The 20,261-nt window shown below is 37.3% G+C and overlaps 1 protein-coding gene across 1 annotated transcript in view; it reads left to right on the top strand.

Moving 5' to 3' along the window:
• The window catches only part of Prp19 (pre-mRNA processing factor 19), a 122,881-nt gene that overhangs the window by 57,386 nt on the left and 45,234 nt on the right, over nucleotides 1–20,261 (top strand). Inside the window, 3 exon segments of the mRNA XM_089086742.1 lie at nucleotides 3,743–3,884; nucleotides 10,837–10,969; nucleotides 18,700–18,894. Of these exon segments, the coding sequence (XP_088942868.1) occupies nucleotides 3,743–3,884; nucleotides 10,837–10,969; nucleotides 18,700–18,894 (470 nt within the window).

The raw sequence follows: 20,261 nt of genomic DNA, 5'->3' as shown, positions 1-20,261 counted from the left end.
CAGTCTTCGATTTACTATAACACAATCAATAAGGTTTGCTGTCTTACCATCACGTGAATACCATGTTAGCTTATGAGCCATTTTATGACCAAACACCGTATTGGTTATAACTAGATTGTTATACCTACAAAATTGCAAAAGTCTGTATCCATTACTGTTTTATTGTCCTACGCCAAATTTACCTAAGCTGGGATACCATCTATCCATATTTCTACCAACCTGGGCGTTAAAATCTCCCAGCAATAACATCATATTTCTACCTGGGACCTTGTCTATTTGCTCCTGTAACTGTAAGTAGAATTCATCTGAGTCACTAGTATCTTTCAAGAGAGGGTCACACTGGAAGTCACCGCAGACCAAAATTCGCGAATTCCCCAGTTTGCGGAGCAGTCTTCCGAGTCGACCGCAAGCCTCGGCATACCGTTTTTCACTGAGATCCGTGTTCATGTTAGTTGGTAAGTAGACATTGACCAGCGTGAAAGCACTGGGGCCAGGGAACTCGACTGCTAGGTAGAAATCGTACGACTCAAGTTTACGACAGTCGATACTGTCGTCAACGAATATCGCAAGTCCGCCACTAGGGTGGCCCCTTGCACTGGAGCGCTTAGCCTCATGAATGTGCACAGATTTATCAGAAATTGACTGAATAAGCCCAAAGTTATCGGTAGTTAGCAAGTGTTCTTGGACGCAAACAATGTTATGTGCTATGCACAAGTTCTTGACATAGTCTAGTTTGGCAGCATTATGGCCGTAAACATTGCGGCAAAATATAGATAGTTCGTTCATTTTCGGGTTTGAGGATAAGCTTTCTGTATTGCTCGTCGGACTGCTGGGCACTGCAAACTAAAGCTAGGGTGACAATTATTAGGCTCCGGGGACAAAGCGCATTTCACTGTTTGAGAACGGCAGGAGCTCTCTCTACTGTTCTCATGGCAACCAGCACATCTGGAACAACGCATGGTACTGGTGCAGTCTTTAGCAAGATGATCAAATGACTGAAACTTGACACATCGCTGGGGAATATGTCTGAATGGCAAGACTTTTATGTGAGTATAACCAATGAATAACCCACATTTGATTTCTACATTTCGGGAGTCGGCGTCACTAAAGGTAAGTTTGACTGTCTCAGATTGTCCAAACCGCTTGGCACTGACTAGCTTGGGGTTAACAGAGACAACATCATCTTCTGTTGTGGCAAGAGGCACGAACTTAGCAATCGCGAAGAACTTTTCCTCACGAAAAGAAGCACTTATGTCAGGGAAGGACTTCAGGGAGTTGGCGAGTGAAGCTGCCGAATTGGGGCTTTTCATGTAAGCAACCAGACCGGACTTGGTCTGTTGTATATGATCTATGCCTCCATCACTATCATGTCTTTCAATAAACAGCTTCTGCTTGGAACAGGAGTCAATTTCTGTGGTGGGTACATTGGTGATGAAAACCCGATGTAAAGCTTTCGCAAGCTGTGGGAGGGGGGGGCCAAACAGCCTGAGATGGAAGCATAGATTTGCACTGTTCAATAACACTGTCAATCTTATCCGTGCATTCGTTAACTTTCACACACAAGGTTGTAAAAGTGTCTTGTGGAATTTTCGGTACTTCGGATAATTTCCAAATGGTGAACCGTGTCTTAAAATCAGTTACAGACCTCAATAGTTTCACAGTATCATACATATCACTGGCTAGCGTTTCTCTCGAAGCTTGACTACGCCTTTCTTTCACATACTGCTCACCAAAACTGTCTGCTATCTCGTTCAGTTTTTCATGGTTTTCTCGAAGAATCTCCCTCGTAAAAATTTCACAGCTGTAATCACGGCTGCCTCTTTCGATACGCTATCTTGAAATCGCAACGTTGTTTCTATAAAGTTCAATACCGACGCATAAACATAACTCTAGTCAGTCGCGCTGATATGCCGTAAATATTGCACAATCAGTCTTATAGCAAACACAAATCGTTATCTATAGGGAAGGTTAATAAATATCCAAAAATGTCTATTTCAAGTGCACGCGCCGAGCGCTGAATAAATATAAACAGAATAAAGGAACCTAGGAACAAGGGAAGTGTAAGGACCCCTTCAACTGTCCCCCGCAATTTACGGGTAACTTAATACCGGCGGGTACAATACGTCGCTTGCGGGAGGTTTCTTTCCCTCTTCTGCTAGTTCCCAGTACGCTTCTTAACGATAAGGAATCAAAAATGGCACTATAGAAAATTAAAACTATAGATGGTGTGCCAATCTACCCGAGAAAAGATGGCACTGGTGAAAATACCAAGTGAAACGGGCTTATTCTAACAATTGGAGAAGGTCATACAAACACTACTTGACAAAGAATCTATCTTTAGAGGGTAAACAACAACAGGAAAAGACCTCAAAATAATTCAGAAACTTTTTCCAAGTTACCAGCAAAGATGCAAACTCAGACACAATAGCATTGAATATACTATAGATGGCATTGCTACGAATCCGTTGCTTATCACTGGTATGTTATGCTATGATAACTGGTATGATAAGCTATGAATTGCTTATCACTGGTATGTTACTAAATGCCTCTCCCTAGATTTAGAAAACTGTAAATATACATTTTTTCGGTAATTTAATTAAAAAAAAGTCTCCCCAAAATTTGGTAAATATTTTTTGCCGTCTATAAAGAATCAAGAAGTTCTCCTCTCCTTCCCCCCTACATGTTCATGAATTGGCACCCCATGCGGATATTTAAAAAAAATGTTTATTATAATGCCGTTTTTGAAACAAGACTAAATTTTAAAAACAATAAATAATACATTGAAGGCATGTGACTCTTTATTACAGGCAACGCTAGTGTGTTGCTTCTAGTGCCATCCTTGACCTTTTCCCAATTGACGCGCCTGAGTGGGTGTCAGAAAGTGGTCGACTGATCAGTGGTCCAGGCAATCTGTGGCATTTATAGTTTGAGTTGTTCTATTCAGGGTCATTCCAAAACAAGGAATTCAAGCAAATTTTGTTCGAAAAAAATCTACTGACATTTAACATCTTGTAGAATAATAAGGTGGCAATCCTATTCAACAGTTTCAAGTTGGTACATCAAATTGGTGAAGTTACCTTGGCAAGGTACATTGAGCATCTTCACCACGTAAAAAAATACCGAAATATAACTGACTGCCATTCTTTCTCGAGATTTGGTCATCTCAGTAGTCCAGTAACTTCAAGAGGCACCTGCCTTTTGCTGTCGATGTAAGAGGCACTTGCATCAGCCTTTATACTATGTACGTAATTTTCTATGCTAAGTGGTTAAGGTACTTTACGCTAGGTACCTTTGACATTAGGCTGACTTACGAATTCGTAAAATCTTCATATCATCGTCTAAGATCATCACAATCATCATAAACAAACTGTTCAAAATTTAATACGTTAAACAAAGATGGGGATTCAAGATCTGATCAAGCGTGAAAGGTTTCTAGAAAATGTTCATCAGTTTGTTTTCCGAATTTGTTATTGTGCTTAAGTTCATTTTGTTGCTGATATGTTGAACTTTTCCGTAAAATAACATAAACTTACGTAAGGTAGAATTCCAAGTAGAGGTATAGTTTACCCACACTGCTTGCACTAGTGACAAAATTTGCTTCGCAATACTATATAATATAATATAAAATCTTAAATTATGTTATTGGGAAAGATTCTACGGCATAGTGTGAAAGAACCATTAAGCAGGCAATTCTAATTTCAGCATAAGAACATCTATGATTGTATTATTTTTAATGTTATAGTGCCACCTGCCGCTAAGCCAAAAGCGCCATCTGCCACAAGTGTGCCTGCTCTTTTGAAATCGTTGCAAGATGAATGGGATGCTGTAATGCTCAACTCCTTCACTCTTCGTCAACAACTGCAAACTGCACGCCAAGAATTAAGGTAAGTGGTTCTGTAACTTAGTAGAACGCCTTTTAAAATTCATCTTCCAAACCTAACGTTCAAAATGGCTTTCTAAAGATATGGACAACTCTTTTTGATTTGTTGGAGTCTAGTGTCTTTGATTTTTGATTTGTCGGAGTCTAGTGTTTGGTCCTTCAATAGGGGGGTTCTCAAGGTCTGGTAATAAACCACGATGAGTCGTAAAGGTTCAACCAATTTAGTCCTAATAGGTATGGCTACTCGTATCTACGACTAAGAAGGGAATTTAAGTTGAGTTGCTTCAGTTCATCATCATATGCAGAACTGTTCATCATCATATGCAGAACTGTTCAAAAGGGGATGGGGAGGGTGACCGGGGCCAGCTGCCCAGGGCACCATGGCTGGGGGTGCTGTGACTTGGGCTTCCCTACTTTGATCAAATTTGTCTCTTTGATTCGGCTTTTTTGTTTATAATTGTTCGGGAGGGAGCACTGTAACTTATTTTTCCCTGGGCGCCATCAACCTTAGGAGTGGCTCTGATTATATGTTGAGTAGCAGTGTTCAAGTATAATTTTTATGGTTTTTTTTGTACCATCTCAAGTCCGTCTGATTGATTTTTCGTTAAGCCTGGTCACCAAGTTGGAGATGCATGTTCAAGAGAAGGTCTAGCTTAACTGCAGTATACAGACTTTAAAACCTCAGTCGGCATACCAAATCTCTTCAGATTGGAAAAAGAATGTACAACTGAGACACCTATTTTGGTCAGATAGTGAAGGTGTGAATTCTATCTTAAATCTTCTTCCAAAAGTATTCCAAGTAATATGATTTTTTTTTTCGATATTAGGGAATTGTAGCAAGTGTGGCTATCAATCTTTAGGAAAGAAAAATTCATGGAAGAGCCTTTAGTCTCACTGGCCGTCAGTTCTACCTGTCTTAATTCACTTTTTAATTCATTAAAAATCCTCCTCAAGTCAGTCTATTCCTTCATCGGAGGGATTTACCCTCATTGCTGAGGCAGATGAGTCGCAGCAAACATTCGCGAATTGTTACGAAAATTCGATTCAAAATAAGGAGAAATGAAAATGGGCCTAATTTGTGTCCTTGTGGCGAACCGCAGGAAATGTCTAAAAATTCTGGTGGCTCATGATCAGGGGGTTGGTTATACTGAGATCTATTAAAAAGGAAACTAGAAAGCTCATGTACAACAAATGGACGAAAGCCCATAACATTAGCTCCTCCCACTAGTACATGATGGTCAAGACTTTCAAAAGCCTTAACTTTGTCTGCGAATAATGCCTGAAAATACGCTCCATCTTTTTCCACATGTTTAACGATGGCATTCAACATTGTAACCCACAAATGAACATTGAAAATGACACTGTGGAGTAGTGAAAAATATGAAAGAAAAAACTATCCCAAAAATCTCTTATATCGTTAAATAAACACTGAAAAAATAAAACTTTCAAACACTTTCGGAAGAGCCGGGGTTTCCAAAAGTGGCCTTAAATCAGTAACGTGTTTGGGAACCTTATTGATGATCGGTAAATAATCCCAACACCACCACCACCTGTTACTGTAATGTCATCGGACATCATTCTGGATTGAAATAGGTTTCATATCTGTCAAATCAACTAACTCTTCAGTGACGGACTACGATTCATAGATAAAATCAATATCAACAAGCTCATTTTTTAATTATAATTCAATTTCTTCCGTTTTGTTCACAAGTAATTAAACATCCGACAGCAGTAATTTGGAAGTAGATAAGAATTAACGGAATGTTCTACACAGTGGTCTCGAATTCGCTTGCCAGTGCACTGAGTCTGTTCCAAGTTGGGAAGCTCGCTGGTTTGGACGTTTATTCAAAATATGGTTTGGTAGGTGGTTGAATCTTTGATCTCTCTGAAATTTCGAACCTGTTTGTTATTTGGACCTGGCAGATCGGGGGACACTGGCTAATGCTGGTTCTTGCAATTTTCTCCAGGGTTTGGTGAGGAGAGGTTGGGAGAGTGAGAAGGATCAGCTGCTTTGGGATGGATAGATTGAAATTCAAGTTGATAAGCAAGACTGGAGATAGCTGTCTTTGGTGGCCTTGGATCAACAGAGGTGCATATTTTTGCTCCCCATTTTCGAACATCGTAATATTGTCTCAGAATGGAGCTGTTACCTTTTGCAGAAAGTAAGGTGCAGATTAAGGCAGTAGTTTATGAAACACAGGCCATGAGAGAACTTATTACACAAACATTTGTGTGGCAGAGTACAACAATCTTCTCGGCGGTTGCCTTTGAAAAAATATTCGCAAACATAGAGAAACTTACAGTTTGCCGCCTTTCTGCTGGCTCCACTTATGTGAAACCTCCAAACAACTAGTTCATGGATAGTCTCAGATGCAGCTGCCCCTAAATCTGTAGGAGGGTAAGAGGGCTCTCTAGTTTGGTTCGAGTGGCTCGACTGGTGACTCAGCTACTGCACTGAACAGATATATCGACACTGGAGCAGCTTGACCAAGTCTTATTTCCCTGGTGTAAGTACTTTTCAAGGGTAAACAGGAAGAATTGTCTTGAAGCCTTCTCCATAGTAAGAACTATGTCGGCATCAATTCTGGCGCTGGTCACCTGCATGCGGCGTGGGCATCGATGGCAGTCAAACGAGGGGCTCTTCTTTATTAACTCCTCACATATAAGCCATCTCCTGTCAGGTAGGTTTAGGTTCAGGACCTGACCAGTCGCTTCTTTCTATTATCATATAATCTATAGTAGCCACAACTGGTACTACGTCAGGAATGGCAGGTACTTTTACCTTCAAGTTGTCACTCGGGTTGTTACTAGGTGGTTCTGGATTATTATTTTTCGACTTGAGTTTAGACGAAATACACATGATTGGAATATTCTTTTGCGTATAAAGACTTCTTCAAATCACTTGAATGCTTAGTTTTCCCTTAGCTAAAATGAAACCATTATTCAGTGTTTGAAGATATTAAGTCTTTATGTGAAAATCTTTGACAAGGGTCTAGAAACAGCACTTAATTGATCAGTTTCTTATATTATCTCAGTTCAATTCCACAATAATAAAAAAAACATATGCGAGGCGTGTTTTTTAAGCAAGGTCCATTTGAAGATAAGTACACAACGAAAGGTTATTTCAGAAATAAATTTATTTTTAGAAAGTACATACTTTACTCTATTTTTTGACATAGTTGCCAAGTTTGATCAAACACTTAGCATACATCTTAACCAATTTTAAAATACTCTCTTCATAAAACACTCACGTCTTTATAAAGACGGTTGTCATCTCTGTAATGGTTGCCACTGAGGTGTTGTTTAAGGTGGAAGAATAGATGGTAATCGCTCAGCGCAAGATCAAGACTGTAGGGTGGGTAATCTAAAACTTCCCCGCCAAAACTTTCCAACAAAAAGCTGGTCTGACCTGCTGTGTGAGGTCTTGCATTGTCACGGAGAAGGACAATCCCCTTTGTAAGTGTGCTGCGTCTTTTTTTTTGAATCGCTCTGCGTAGCTTTCTCAGGGTTTGGCAGTATGATTCTGCATTGATAGTGGTTCCTCGTTGCATGAAGTCTACCAACAATCACCATGCCCAGTCCAATACACAGACTTCATGATTTTGAGCTGAGCGCAAAATCAAATGCACGCGAGTGTGTGTGTCTCCTATCCATGCTCTGTTGCTGTGATTAGGGTGGGATATGCGAAACCCATGTTTCGTCTCCAATTACGATCTGACTCAAGAAGTCGTCATCTTCTTCGTGATAACGAGTTAAGAACTTTATCGCATACTCAAATTTTTGGTTTTTGCGGTCCTCTGTTAGGAGTTTCAGGACCCAACAGGTGTACAGTTTTCCAAACTGTAGGTTTTCAGAAAACAATTTTGTAAAGCACTGACCTCGACGCCTCAGGAAATTCATTTGGTAGATCTGTTATTGTAAAGAATTCGTGTAGAGAATTCGAGAGAGAATCCTCGCTTCAACTGAAACCACATACTTGAAGTATCTCAGCTTAGCTGGCGAACAGCCAAAGTACGATGAAATTGCGACAAAAAAATGGATGATGTCTGACACAGAATACAAAACATATTTGTTTCCATGTGAAAACTGTAGATGAGACAAATACAGTATGCTGTTAAGCTAGTCATTTTCAAAGATCACCTTTGCCAATCTTCTATCTTTTTGCTTGAGTAAAGGTTTCTTAGAAATCTTGGAAAAGGATATGTTTCTTTGAAAGCTGTAGAACTCTCATTTCCATGATTAGGAGGAATCGTAATTTTTTTTTAAGGGATTCAACGTGCGTTTTTTGCATTAAGAAGTTTATTTATGTTTATTTATTTCTATTTTTTTTTAATAAAACCCGTTTGAATTGAATTGAGAAAAACTTTTAATAAATCTCTGCTCGCCAGAAGTAGTTGTAACTTGTAACTCTCTAGGAGCTATCTGATACCTTTCAGATCCTGAAATTCAAGGCTAAAAGGATTAGCCTTCAATGAAAGGCTCATCGATATATCCCAAGGTCATTCCGAGGTTAGAATGACAGGTCCTCTTTGAAATGACTACTGATAAAGTTCAAGGTCGTGTCAGGGACAACTATTCTTCTCTTAAGTCTTTGCTTGTTAGAAGTAGTCATAATTTGTAACGTTAAGTATTTTTCTGGTCCTCATTAACTTTTAGAAGTCCCATGTTCTTTTGGCAATGTCTATCTGTGTCTGAAGTGTCTGTCTGTTTCAATATTTTCAAACCTGGAGATTACAGGAATAAGTTGTTCTTCCAGTCTAATTACTCTTCTGAATTGTGAAATACGCCTTTTCAATTGACAGTTAGGTATTCTATTTCAAAGGCGAACTCGCTACGTTTCTAAATTGATCCCGCCTTTTTCGATCTCAATTAGTAACTTTGTCTAGGCTCATTTAATTCAATCTATCTTTTTTTTTTTGAAAACCCGTTTTACAAAGAAAAAAAATGATGGAGCTTAAGTAAAAGAAAAAAGAAGAAGAAAAGACACAAAACCCAAAGCAAACAGTTCAAAACCTAGCAAGCAGTAAAATAAAATATATTGGTAGTACCAAGATCAAACTTAGTTCTATGATCGGGAACAATGATCGATTAAAGATAAACGCTTGATAATCAAACAGTTCGTGGTAACGAACTGTAAGTAAGGAGCTGTAAATTTTGATACGAATAGATACATCAAAAGAATCAGACTTTTTATGCTGATTTCAAATATATAAGTTTCATTAAGTTTAATCTTACCCATCAAAAGTTACGCGCCTAAGAAAATTTGCCTTATTTTCGAAAAAAGGGGGAAGCAACCTCTGAAAGTCATAGAACTTTAATGAAAATCACACTATCAGATTCAGCTTATCAGAGAACCCTACTAAGTTTTAAGCTCCTATCTGCAAAAATGTGGAATTGCGTATTTTTAGCCAAAAGAAAGATCACGGATGCGTGTTTTTTTTTTTTTTTTTTTTTTTTTTTTTTTTTTTTTTTTTTGGGTGATCATATAGACCCAGTAGTCCTAGAATATCCTGAGAAGAATCATTCAAATGGAAATTAAAAGTTATAGGGACCTTCTTAAGTTACCACAAAATTGGAGGGTAAATTCACCCCCTCGCAAGCTCATTATTTCCTGAAGTCACCCAATCAAATTTTTGGAATAGCCATTTTGTTCAGAATAGTCGAAAATCTAGTAAATATGTCTTTGAGGAAAACTTAATCCCCCACAGTTCCCGGGGGAATGGCTGCAATTTATGAACTTTGCCCATTGTTTACATATAGTATTGGTTAATGGGAAGTATACAAACGTTTTCAGGAGATATTTTTTTCTGGTGGGGGGGGGGGGCGGAGGAGGGGTTGACGGGGGAATATCTTTCTATGGAGGATGTTTCCTTGGGGGAAGGGACATTTCTATGAAGGGGGCACCGGATTTCCCAGCATTATTAAAAAAACTATCAGAAATTAAATAAATAAAATAAACAAGTATTTTCAACTGAAAGTAAAGAGCAACATTAAAACTTCCTAAACAAACAGAAATTATTACGTATATGAGAGGGTTCGTCCCCCTAGTCAATACCTAGTTCTTTACGCTAAAGTTTTTTTTTAGTACTTCAAAAAAGCTATCTATTCTAATTAACCGGCCTTTGTGATTGAGGGATTGAGGGGTTAAAATTCAAACTAGCATAAAGAGTGAGGTATTGACTAGGGGGCGAACTCCCTAATATACATAATAAAAACATACGAGTACAGAATTTTGTTACGTTACGTAAGTTAATTTGTAAGTTACGTCAGAACCAAATTTCGAGAAAGTCATTTAGCCAAAAAAAAAGTAAAATTAATATGCTTTCTCTCTTTTATTTATTCATGTACGGTTAGCCAAAATCAAAGCTGCGTTAATTCAAAAACGTTCAGAAATTAAATAAAAGAAAACAAGTTTTTTTTAACTGAAAGTAAGGAGCAACATTAAAACTTAAAACGAACAGAAATTATTCCGTATATGAAAGGGGTGGTCCCCTCCTCAACGCCTCGCTGTGTAAGCTAAAGTTTGATTCTGTCTCACAACTTTATTTTTTAAAACAATAAAAAACTTTAGTGTAAAGAGCGAGACGTTGAGGAGGGGACCGCCCCTTTCATATTAGGAATAATTTCTGTTCGATTCAAGTTTTAATGTCGCTCCTTACTTTCAGTTAAAAAAACTTCTTTTTTTATTTAATACAACAAAGATCTAGATAGGTTATTGGTTCAGTGCCAAAGTTTGTAGTTTATTATTTTTGGTGTAATACACGATATATACAGCTCAAGTCTTTCCTTTTTTTCTAAATTTCTTTTATTTTCGTAACCTATTTCTAAATGTCAAAATTTGCAGTTTTCGCTTGTACGCTATTTCTATTGTGTATATTACTCTATTTTATTGTTCTATTGAATAAATGAACTATGAAGTTTTAAAAGGATCTTTTTCTTTTTTTTTCTTTTTTTAGTCATGCTTTGTATCAGCATGATGCTGGCTGTAGAGTGATTGCTCGACTAACAAAAGAAGTTGGCTCCCTTCGTGAGGCTGTGGCTACACTCAAACCACATGCTCAAGTTCCAGCTGTTCCTCAACCTACCGTCGTAATTGTTTTTCTTTTTACTTTTGCTCCATTTTTATTTCCTTATGAATCTGTTTCTTCATGCATTTCATATTTTACTTTACTGTCTCGTGTGCCATCTTGTTGAGGCTACTCATTTAAGTATGGTATACTTATGTTCTCTGTTTTTATCATTTGTGTTTCTGGAGTTTTTGGATAAACTCATTCAACTACTCATTTTATTGTAGTAGGTTACTCAGTCTTGTAGTCTTTTCATCCTTTTTTTAAGTTACCCTTTATTCCTTTTGTTTTATTTTTTCTCCTAATTTACTTTGCTCCTATTCGCCCTTTTGTTTATCTTGTTCCATATTTTCATGTTTATAGACGTAGCCTACGGAAACAAAATATTTTATAGGGAATGATAAGATTTCTCCATGAGACATTACAAAAAAAAAAAAAAATAAAGAAAAATAATTAAAGGCCCAAACATCCAGATATCTGCTTGCCTCACTTCTTCGGTACTTCGGTACTCACATTAATATATGTTCATTATTTTTCAATGGTTTGGTTTTCCTTATGTTTCTGGTTTGTTTTGTGCGGCTGTAGTCTTCTATTATAGGCAGCGCTATTGCGTAAATAACTATGTTGTCACAGTGTCGTATTTATCTATTTTTTGCTTGGTTTTAGACCAGGGCACTTCCTATCGAAAGAGTTGTCGTAGAAACTTCGAAAAGAGCTCATTCTATTGGAAATCAGAAGGGCTTGTGCCCTTTTTAATAGTCGAAAGTAATTGGAAGGCAACAAACGCCCTTCCACGCCCATCATTTCACCAAACACACCTAATCAAAATTTTGAGACAGCCATTTTTTTCAACGTAGTTGAAAGATCTGAAAATGATTTCTTTGAGGAGGACACTCTCCCCACAGCCAATTTATGCAATTTATGCCCTGGGGGCATCAAAGGTTTCTTATTGAAAGTATTGTTGTAGAAACTTCAAAAATGGCTCATTCGGTTGGAATTTGAAAGGGCTAGTGCCTTATTCAACAGTCGAAAGTGATTGGAGGGCAACTAGCTTCCCTCTCACGCCCACCATTTCCAAAACACATCCAATCAAAATAATTAAGATAGCAATTTTGTTCAACATAAGTTGAAAGTTCTGGGAATTAGGTCATTGAAAATGACAACCCCCCCACAGCCCTCAGGGCAAGGGTTGTAAGTTATGCCCTGGGGGCATATAAGGTTTTTATAGAAAGAAGTCGTAAAAACTTCAAAAATGGCTCATTCAATTGGAAATTGAAATGGCTAGTGCCCTTTTTAATAGTTAAAATTGATTAAAGGGCAACTAACCCCCTCTAACGCCCATTTTGTTCAACGTAGTTGAAAGTTGGAAATAAGGTCTTTGAGATGATCACCCCCCTCAGAGCCCTCAGGGCAAGGGTTGTAAGTTATGCCCTTGGGGCATATAAGGTTTTCATAGAAAGCGCTGTCGTAGAAACTTCAAAAAGGACTCAAGTTGGAAATTGAAAGGGCTAGTGCTCTTTTTAATAGTTGAAAGTGATTGGAGGGCAAGTAACCCCTCTCTCCTGTCCACCATTTCCCCAAACACCTCCAATCAAAATTTTGAGATAGTCATTCTGTTCAACGTAGTTGAAAGGTCTGGAAATCATGTCTTTGAGGATGACAAACCCCCACAGCACCCAGCGCAAAGGTTTTAAGTTATGCCTTGGGGGCACATAAGGTTTTTACAGAAAGCGTTGTAGTAGAAACTTCAAAAAGGGCTCATTCAATTGGGAATTTAGAGGGCTATTGCCCTCATTAATATTCAAAAGTTATCGGAGGGCGATTGCCCCTCCCCCTCACCCATCGTTTCCCCAAACACTTCTGATCAACATTTTGATATAGCCATTTTGTTGAACGGATTTGAAGAGTCCGGAAATTATGTTTTTGAGTGTAATAACCCTCACACAGCCCTGAGGGCTAAGGTTGTAAGCTATGCCCTGGGGGCATATGTTTTTATAGAAAATTTTGTCGTAAAAACTTCAAAAAGGGCTCATTGGATTAGAAATTGATAGGGCTATTGTCCTTTTTAATAGTCGAAACTAATCAGAGGGAGAATCGCCTCCCCCCATGCCCATCATTTCCCCAAACATGTCCGATCAACATTTTGATATGGCCATTTTGTTCAACGTAGTTGAACGGTCTGGAAATTATGTGTTTGAAGACGAAAACCCTCCCCCATAGCACTCAGGAAATGTGTCCTAAATTATGCCCTTGTGATATAAATGGTTCTTATGGACGGTATTGATACAAAAACATCAAAAAAGGTTACTTTGATCGGAAACAATGATCAGACTTTTTTATTATTAGTCAAAAGTGATCAGAGGGCAAAGGCCCAAAAAATAAAAATTAAAAAAATTTGTGAAAAATTCAAATTTTTTTTAGAATGTGGGGCTAAGCTTAGGCAACGAATAGGTACTATTTGAAAGATAAAGATGGCTTTAAACGATTGTTTTCCCTGTTATTTCAAGCAAATTTATGGTCCTATGTCAATCTTAAATTCTTGGTCAACCTTCTTAAGACCATAGGCGGGTGTGCCTTGTTTGCCTCTTTTTTAAATTCTTGATCAGCATGCCTAAGACTCTAGGCAGGCATGCCTTTCCAAAAACTAAACTGACAAGTATGTGTCCAATAAGAGAGTCATTCATACTCCTGCCATTTACCCGTGCCCCAGCCATTTAAACATTTGCCTCTCAATTACTTGGACTATCTGTCTTGGCTTTTCTCTGTCTACAATTACCCAGCCCAGTCTTGATGCAACCTATGCAACCTATTGCGCAAAATACTTGATAACTTCAATTCAATCTAGATAAGAGAGTCATTCATACTCCTGCCATTTACCCGTGCCCTAGTAATTTAAACATTTGCCTCTCAATTACTTGGACTATCTGTCTTGGCTTTTCTCTGTCTACAATTACCCAGCCCAGTCTTGATGCAACCTATGCAACCTATTGCGCAAAATACTTAATAACTTCAATTCAAAATCAACCTATGCAACCTATTGCGCAAAATACTTGATAACTTCAAATCAAAATCTGGGGGGGGTTCATTGGATATGTAATCAGACGATATAGTGCTCTTTTTAAGAGTCAAAGTGATCGGAGGGCAGCTACCCCCCCCCACATGTCATATTGTCCCGAAATGTATCTAATATAAATTTTGAGATTGTCAATCTATTCAAAATAGTCTAAATATCATATAACAAGGCTTTTGGGGTTGAAAAAAAAACCCCAGAGATTAGGGGCAAGGGTTATAAGTCATGTCCAGGGGGTATTCAAGGTTTTTATGGAAGGGATGGTTGTTTAACTTTAGAAGAGGTTTAGTCTTTCTCCCTGAGAAAGACTCAATATAAAACGAACAGAAATAATTAATAAAACTTTCTCCACAAAATAAGTTTTTCAAAAAAAGTAAAGAACTCTATTAAACCAAAAATGAACAAAAGTAGAATCAAATAATCTACCACGCATACAACTACCACAAATCAGTATCAATAAATAAATGAAACCCAAAACAAACAGAAACGAGCCGAAATTAATATGAGTAGGATTCTAAACCCCATGCTTTCTAAAAGCGAGAATATAATTTTTACTTTACTGAAAAAAATTCTTTTAAATGTTTTCACTTCTATACCTTTAAGAAATTAAAATTAAATAGAGATCTTCAGAAATGAACATCAGTATATATAAATTAAAACTGACAATGCACATTTTGTTTCAGTAAATTCATTTGGATTTTTTTTCAGTAAAGTACGAATTATATTCTGGCTTTTAGAAAGCATTGGGCTTAGAACCCTACTCACATTAATTTCTGCTCGTTTCGAGTTTGACTCTGTTATTTATTTTAATTTCTGTTTGTTTTTGGGTTTCATTTATTTATTGATACTGGTTTATGGTAGTTGTATGCTTGGTAGATTATTTGATTCTATTTTTGTTCATTTTTGGTATAATGGAGTTGTTTACTTTTTTTTGAAAAAAATATTTTTTGGAAAATTTTTTTTAATTAATAAAAAGAATAAGTCTCTTCGGTCCGTTTTGTTTATGATCACTAGTTGTTTTAATTTCCAATCGAATGAGCCCTTCTTCAAGTTTCTACGACAACGCTTTCTATTAAACCATATATACCTCCAAGGCATAGCTTACAACCTTTGTCCTCGGGGCTGTGGGAGGGGGGGGGGATTTTCATCCTAAAGTTATAATTTCCGGACCTTTCAACTACGTTGAACAAAATGACTATCTCAAAATTTTGATTGAATGTGTCTGCGGAAATGTTGGACGTGGGAGGGGGATAGTTATCCTGCAATCACTTTCGACAGTTAAAAACAGTACTAGACATTTAGATTCCCAATCAAAAAACCCGTTTATGAAGTTTTTACGACAATACTTTCTATAAAAACCTTATAGGCCCCAGGGCATTACTTACAACCCTTGCCCTGAGGGTTTTTTGTTTGGGGGGGGAGGGTTTTCATCCTCAAAGACCTAATTTTCAGAACTTTAAACTACGTTGAACAAAATGGTGATCTCAAAATTTTGATTGGATGTGTTTGAGGAAATTGGTGGGCTTGAGAGGGGGGTTAGTTGCCCTTCAATCACTTTCGACTATTAAAAAGAGTACTAGCTCTCTCAATTTCCAATTGAATGAGCCCTTTTTGAAGTTTCTACCACTCCGCTTTCTGTAAAAAACCTAATATGCCCCCGGGCGTTACTTACAACCCTTCCCCTGTGGGCTAGGGGGGGGGGGGTTCATCCATAAAGACCTAATTTCTAGAACTCGGAACTACGTTGAAAAAAAATGGCTATATCAAAATTTTGATTGGATGTGTTTGGGGAAATGGCGGGCTTGAGCGGGGGGTTAGTAGCCCTCCAATCACTTTCTAATGTTAAAAACGGCACCATCCCTTTCTGATCGAATGAGCGCCGTTTGAACTTTCTACAACAACCCTTTCTATAAAACCTTATATGCCCCCTGGGCATTACTTACAACCCTTTCTTTGGGGTTTGTGGGGGGGGGGGGGCATCCTCAAATACCTAATTTCAAAAACTTTGAAATACGTTGAACAAAATGGCTATCTCAAAATTTTGATTGGATGTGTTTGGGGAAATGGCGGGCGTGAGAGGGGTTTGAGTTTGAGAGAAACTGTCAAAGGGACGGTTGAATACTATTTAAGGAGTAAGATTTGATGAACAATGTAGAAGATGGATGAAACACTTATAGGAAAATAGTTTGTGACGTCACAGATGGTTTCTAAGGGAGGAAAGTTAAAAACGCAGCTCGGAAAATGAGTGAAAATGATGAAGTTTAGTAGAGAGGAGGAGCGGCGTGTTCAAAAAAGTATTTGACTGATAGATGATATGAAAATAAGAGGAGGGTAAGGAAATTAAAAAGCCCTAAAATATGAATTAAAGATGATGTGAAGTGCAGGCCATGGATAAAACTGCTGAAGATCGGGAAGATGCAGCCACATGGCATAATAGTAAAATGTTGTATTGGCATGATAAAAATATGAGAGGAATAGTCAATCTGAACTTGTCTCTGTCAAAGATTAATAAAAAAAAAACTTTTTGCACAAAATAAGTTTTTCAAAAAAAAAGTAAAGAACTCCGTTAAACCAAAAATGAACAAAATAGAATCAAATAATCTACCAAGCATACAACTACCACAAATCAGTATTAATAAATAAATGAAACCCAAAACAAACAGAAATTAAAATACGTCAAACTCAAAACGAGCAGAAATTAATCTGAGTAGGGTTCTAAACCCTATGATTTCTAAGAGCCAGAATATAATTTGTACTTTACTGGAAAAAATTCAAATGAATTTACTGAAAAAAATGTGCATTGTCAGTCTACTGCTCATTTGATGATATTTATTCCTTAAAATCTTAATTAATTTTTGATTTCTTAAAGTTATAAAAGTGAAAACATTTAAAAGAATTTTTTTTCAGTAAACTACAAATTATACAAAATAAAGTACTAACCCTGGAGTGTTAGTTGCCCTCCAATCACTTATGACTATTAAAAAGAGCACTATTCCTTTGAATTTCCAATCGAATGAGCCCTTTTTGAAGTTTCTACGATAAAGCTTTCAATAAAAATCTTTATATGCCCCCAGGGCATAACTTATAACCCTTGTCCTGAGGACTGTGCGGGGTGTTTCTTGCTCAAAGATATAATTTCCAAAACTTCAAATACATTGAACAAAACGGCTATCTCAAAATTTTCATTAGATGTGTTTTGGGAAATGGTAGGCGTGGAAGGGGTGTTAGTTGCCTTCCTATCACTTTCGACTATTAAAAAGTTTACTAGCCGTTTCAATTTCCAATCGAATGAGCCCATTTTGAAGTTTCTACGACGACGCTTTCTATGAAAACCTTATATGCCACCAGGGCATGACTTATAACCCTTGCCCTGAGGGCTGTGGGGGGTTAAAATAACCTTATTTTCAGAACTTTCAACTATGTTGAAGAAAATGGCTATCTCAAAATTTTGATTGGATGTGTTGGGGGAAAAGGTGGGCGTGATAGGGGCGTTAGTTGCCCTCCAATCAATATCGAGTATTAAAAAGAGCACTAGTTTTTTGAATTTCCAATTAAATGAGCCCTTTCTGAAGTTTCTAAGGCTGCACTATCTATAAAAATGTAATATGCCCCCAGTGCATAACTTAGAACCCTTGCCCTGAGGGTTGTGGGGGAGTTTCCTCCTCAAAACATACTTTCTATCTGGAAATCTACTACGTTGAACAAAATGGCTATCTCAAACTTTTGATTGGATGTGCTTGGGGAAAAGGTGGGCGTGGGAGGGATGTTAGTTGCCTCCAATCACTTTCGACTATTAAAAGGGCACAAGCCACTCCAATTTCCAATCGAATGAGCTCTTTTCAAAGTTTCTAAGACAACTCCTTCGATACGAAGTGCTCTGGTCTAAAGAAAAAAGAAAATACATTGTGTCAACATCGTTCTTTACTTAGGCAGCGCTATTGCGATAGAATGATAGGAATGGGCCATCATTAGTGATAATTAAAGAGTTAAGGAGAAATGGGCAGAACATTTTGAGGGGGACAGGCGCATGATGATGCATTTGATTCTGCTGTTTGAGTTTGGTTTTTATGTTATATTAAGTTTACACATAAAAATCTTTCGAAAACGTATCAAAAATTTGCTTCTTTGTTACGTTTTTACAAGTTGGACAAATATTTCAGGGGGGGGGGGGGCAACCTCCCACCCTCCCCTGGATACGGCCGTCAAATTATCGTTTATATTTAAAGAGCATTAATAGCAACTGAAAGGAATTTTTTTCTATTTAAAAAAAAAATAAAAATGCTGTGGTTCTTTCATGTGTATTTTCTAGGATCTTTTCACTCCGTAAGGGGTCCTATGTTAAGAGGTACTTGGTATTTCAAGGTTGGAGGTTGATCGAATTGTTGGGCTATCCCCCCTCTCTCTTCATCCAGAAGACCTCTGGGAAAATATATCTGGAAGATTTTGGCTTGAGGTGAAGCCTCGCCAGACAAAATTTGCTAAATGTACGTGATGTTGATGATTTTTAGGAATTTCTTAATTGTTGCTCTGGTAATATGGCACAGCCCTACTGATGGAATCTGCTGGAAAAATTCCTGTAAAATCCAGAATAATTCTAGTAAAATGTGGGAAAATGTAGAAAAACAAATTCTGATAAAATCCCGAGTGACCATTCTAATCTGTTTTTTTTTTTTTACCGTTAGGCTGATGTTGCTGAAGTTGTAGCACCGGCAGTTGCCCCCACCGAGACGGCTGGAATGACCCCAGAAATTATTGCCAAACTTCAAGACAGGGCAACGGTGCTTACTCAAGAACGAAAAAAAAGAGGAAAGACTGTACCTGAAGGTCTAATCTCTGCTGAGACTATTAGAGATTTTAGGACCATTGCTTCGCACCCGGTAAAGCTATTGATTTTTCTTAATTTCTTCTTTTACTGACGTTTGATTTTTTGGCAAGATTAAGTTAGTAAATCAAGTCTCCCAAACGTTTTTCAACTCTGAATCTCTGTGTGAGCTACAGTCTATTTACGCTTAAACAGCGAGGTAAATGAAAAAAAAAACATCATATGTTTCCAGTTGATTAGAACAACGTATTTGCAACCTCCCGACGATGCCTTAGGGGTCAATTTGAAACTTGGTCAATTGATAAATTTTAGAGGGTCAACTAAAATTTTTATAGTGGTTTAAAACCACTTTTTCCACGAAAACGGTTCTTGCATTTATGCAGTAGTTCTTAAATACCTGAGATAAAAAGGCAAAGTTAAGCGTAAAGTTTGTTGAGTTCCAAATGAAGTCCCCTTCTCTCATATATGGAATAATTTCTGTCCCTTTTAAGTTTTGATATATCGCGGGTTACTTATTTTTGACCAGTTTTTTTTTTCAAATCAAACTCTTTCTAAATTTAATTTTTGATCAGTTTTCAAATCATGTCCAGGTATATCCAATATATAATGTGCGGTAGCGCCCACATAAATTTTATACTGCTTGTTGTTAAAGTATTTAGATCATTAGTTTTAAATTGATGTCTTGATTATTACTACAAAACGAATATTCAAAATACTAATATTGCATTAAGTCGTAGCACGATGTCATTTATGGTTGTCTTCTACCATATATGACGTCATTTAAAAAAAGTGAGTGCCTGTTTTGACTAACAAGAAGGAGACGGAAAGCAAGAGATTTCCCCAGAAAAACCTTTGAGACTCATAATGTCAAAATTTAATAGCTTGTAAAACTTTAATTTTAGTACAAGACCTGTGACAACATTTCAGTAAATCAGGTAATAGGATCATCAAATATGACATCATGTCCCAGAGAAGCAACTTTCAGATACCTCTGTTGTATTATCTTGCCAACAGATACATGTGTAATATCGTCTTGTATATGAGTTTCTGTAAAATGTAAACATGCAGTTTCTATAAAAATTAATTTTCATTTTAATATTATGATTTAATACTTATAAAAACTATGTATCTTTAACAGTTAGCTTTCAAATGAACCTTCAAACGTCTTTATGTGATGTTTCAGCGCCCCACCAGCTACAAAGAAAAGAAAACACATCTGCGACGAAGAGACGTACTTGAACCAACCCTATACTATAAAAAAAAAAAATTAGAGTAAACAGTGAGAAGTTCCGGAGGGGGCAGTCACTAAGCCGCGTCTATTGGTAAGTGCGTTTATGGATGTTGATGGGTGAAAATATCCCATCTGTTCATTAGAAAAGGGAAGGAGTGACTTCTTAATTTTTCTGTAATGTTTGTTTAACT

This window comes from Artemia sp. Qi Xiang Cuo, chromosome 3, assembly GCF_049724085.1.
Source record: "Artemia sp. Qi Xiang Cuo chromosome 3, ASM4972408v1, whole genome shotgun sequence".
In the NCBI taxonomy this organism is placed as follows: domain Eukaryota; kingdom Metazoa; phylum Arthropoda; class Branchiopoda; order Anostraca; family Artemiidae; genus Artemia; species Artemia sp. Qi Xiang Cuo.
This window is presented reverse-complemented; position numbering and strand designations above follow the sequence as displayed.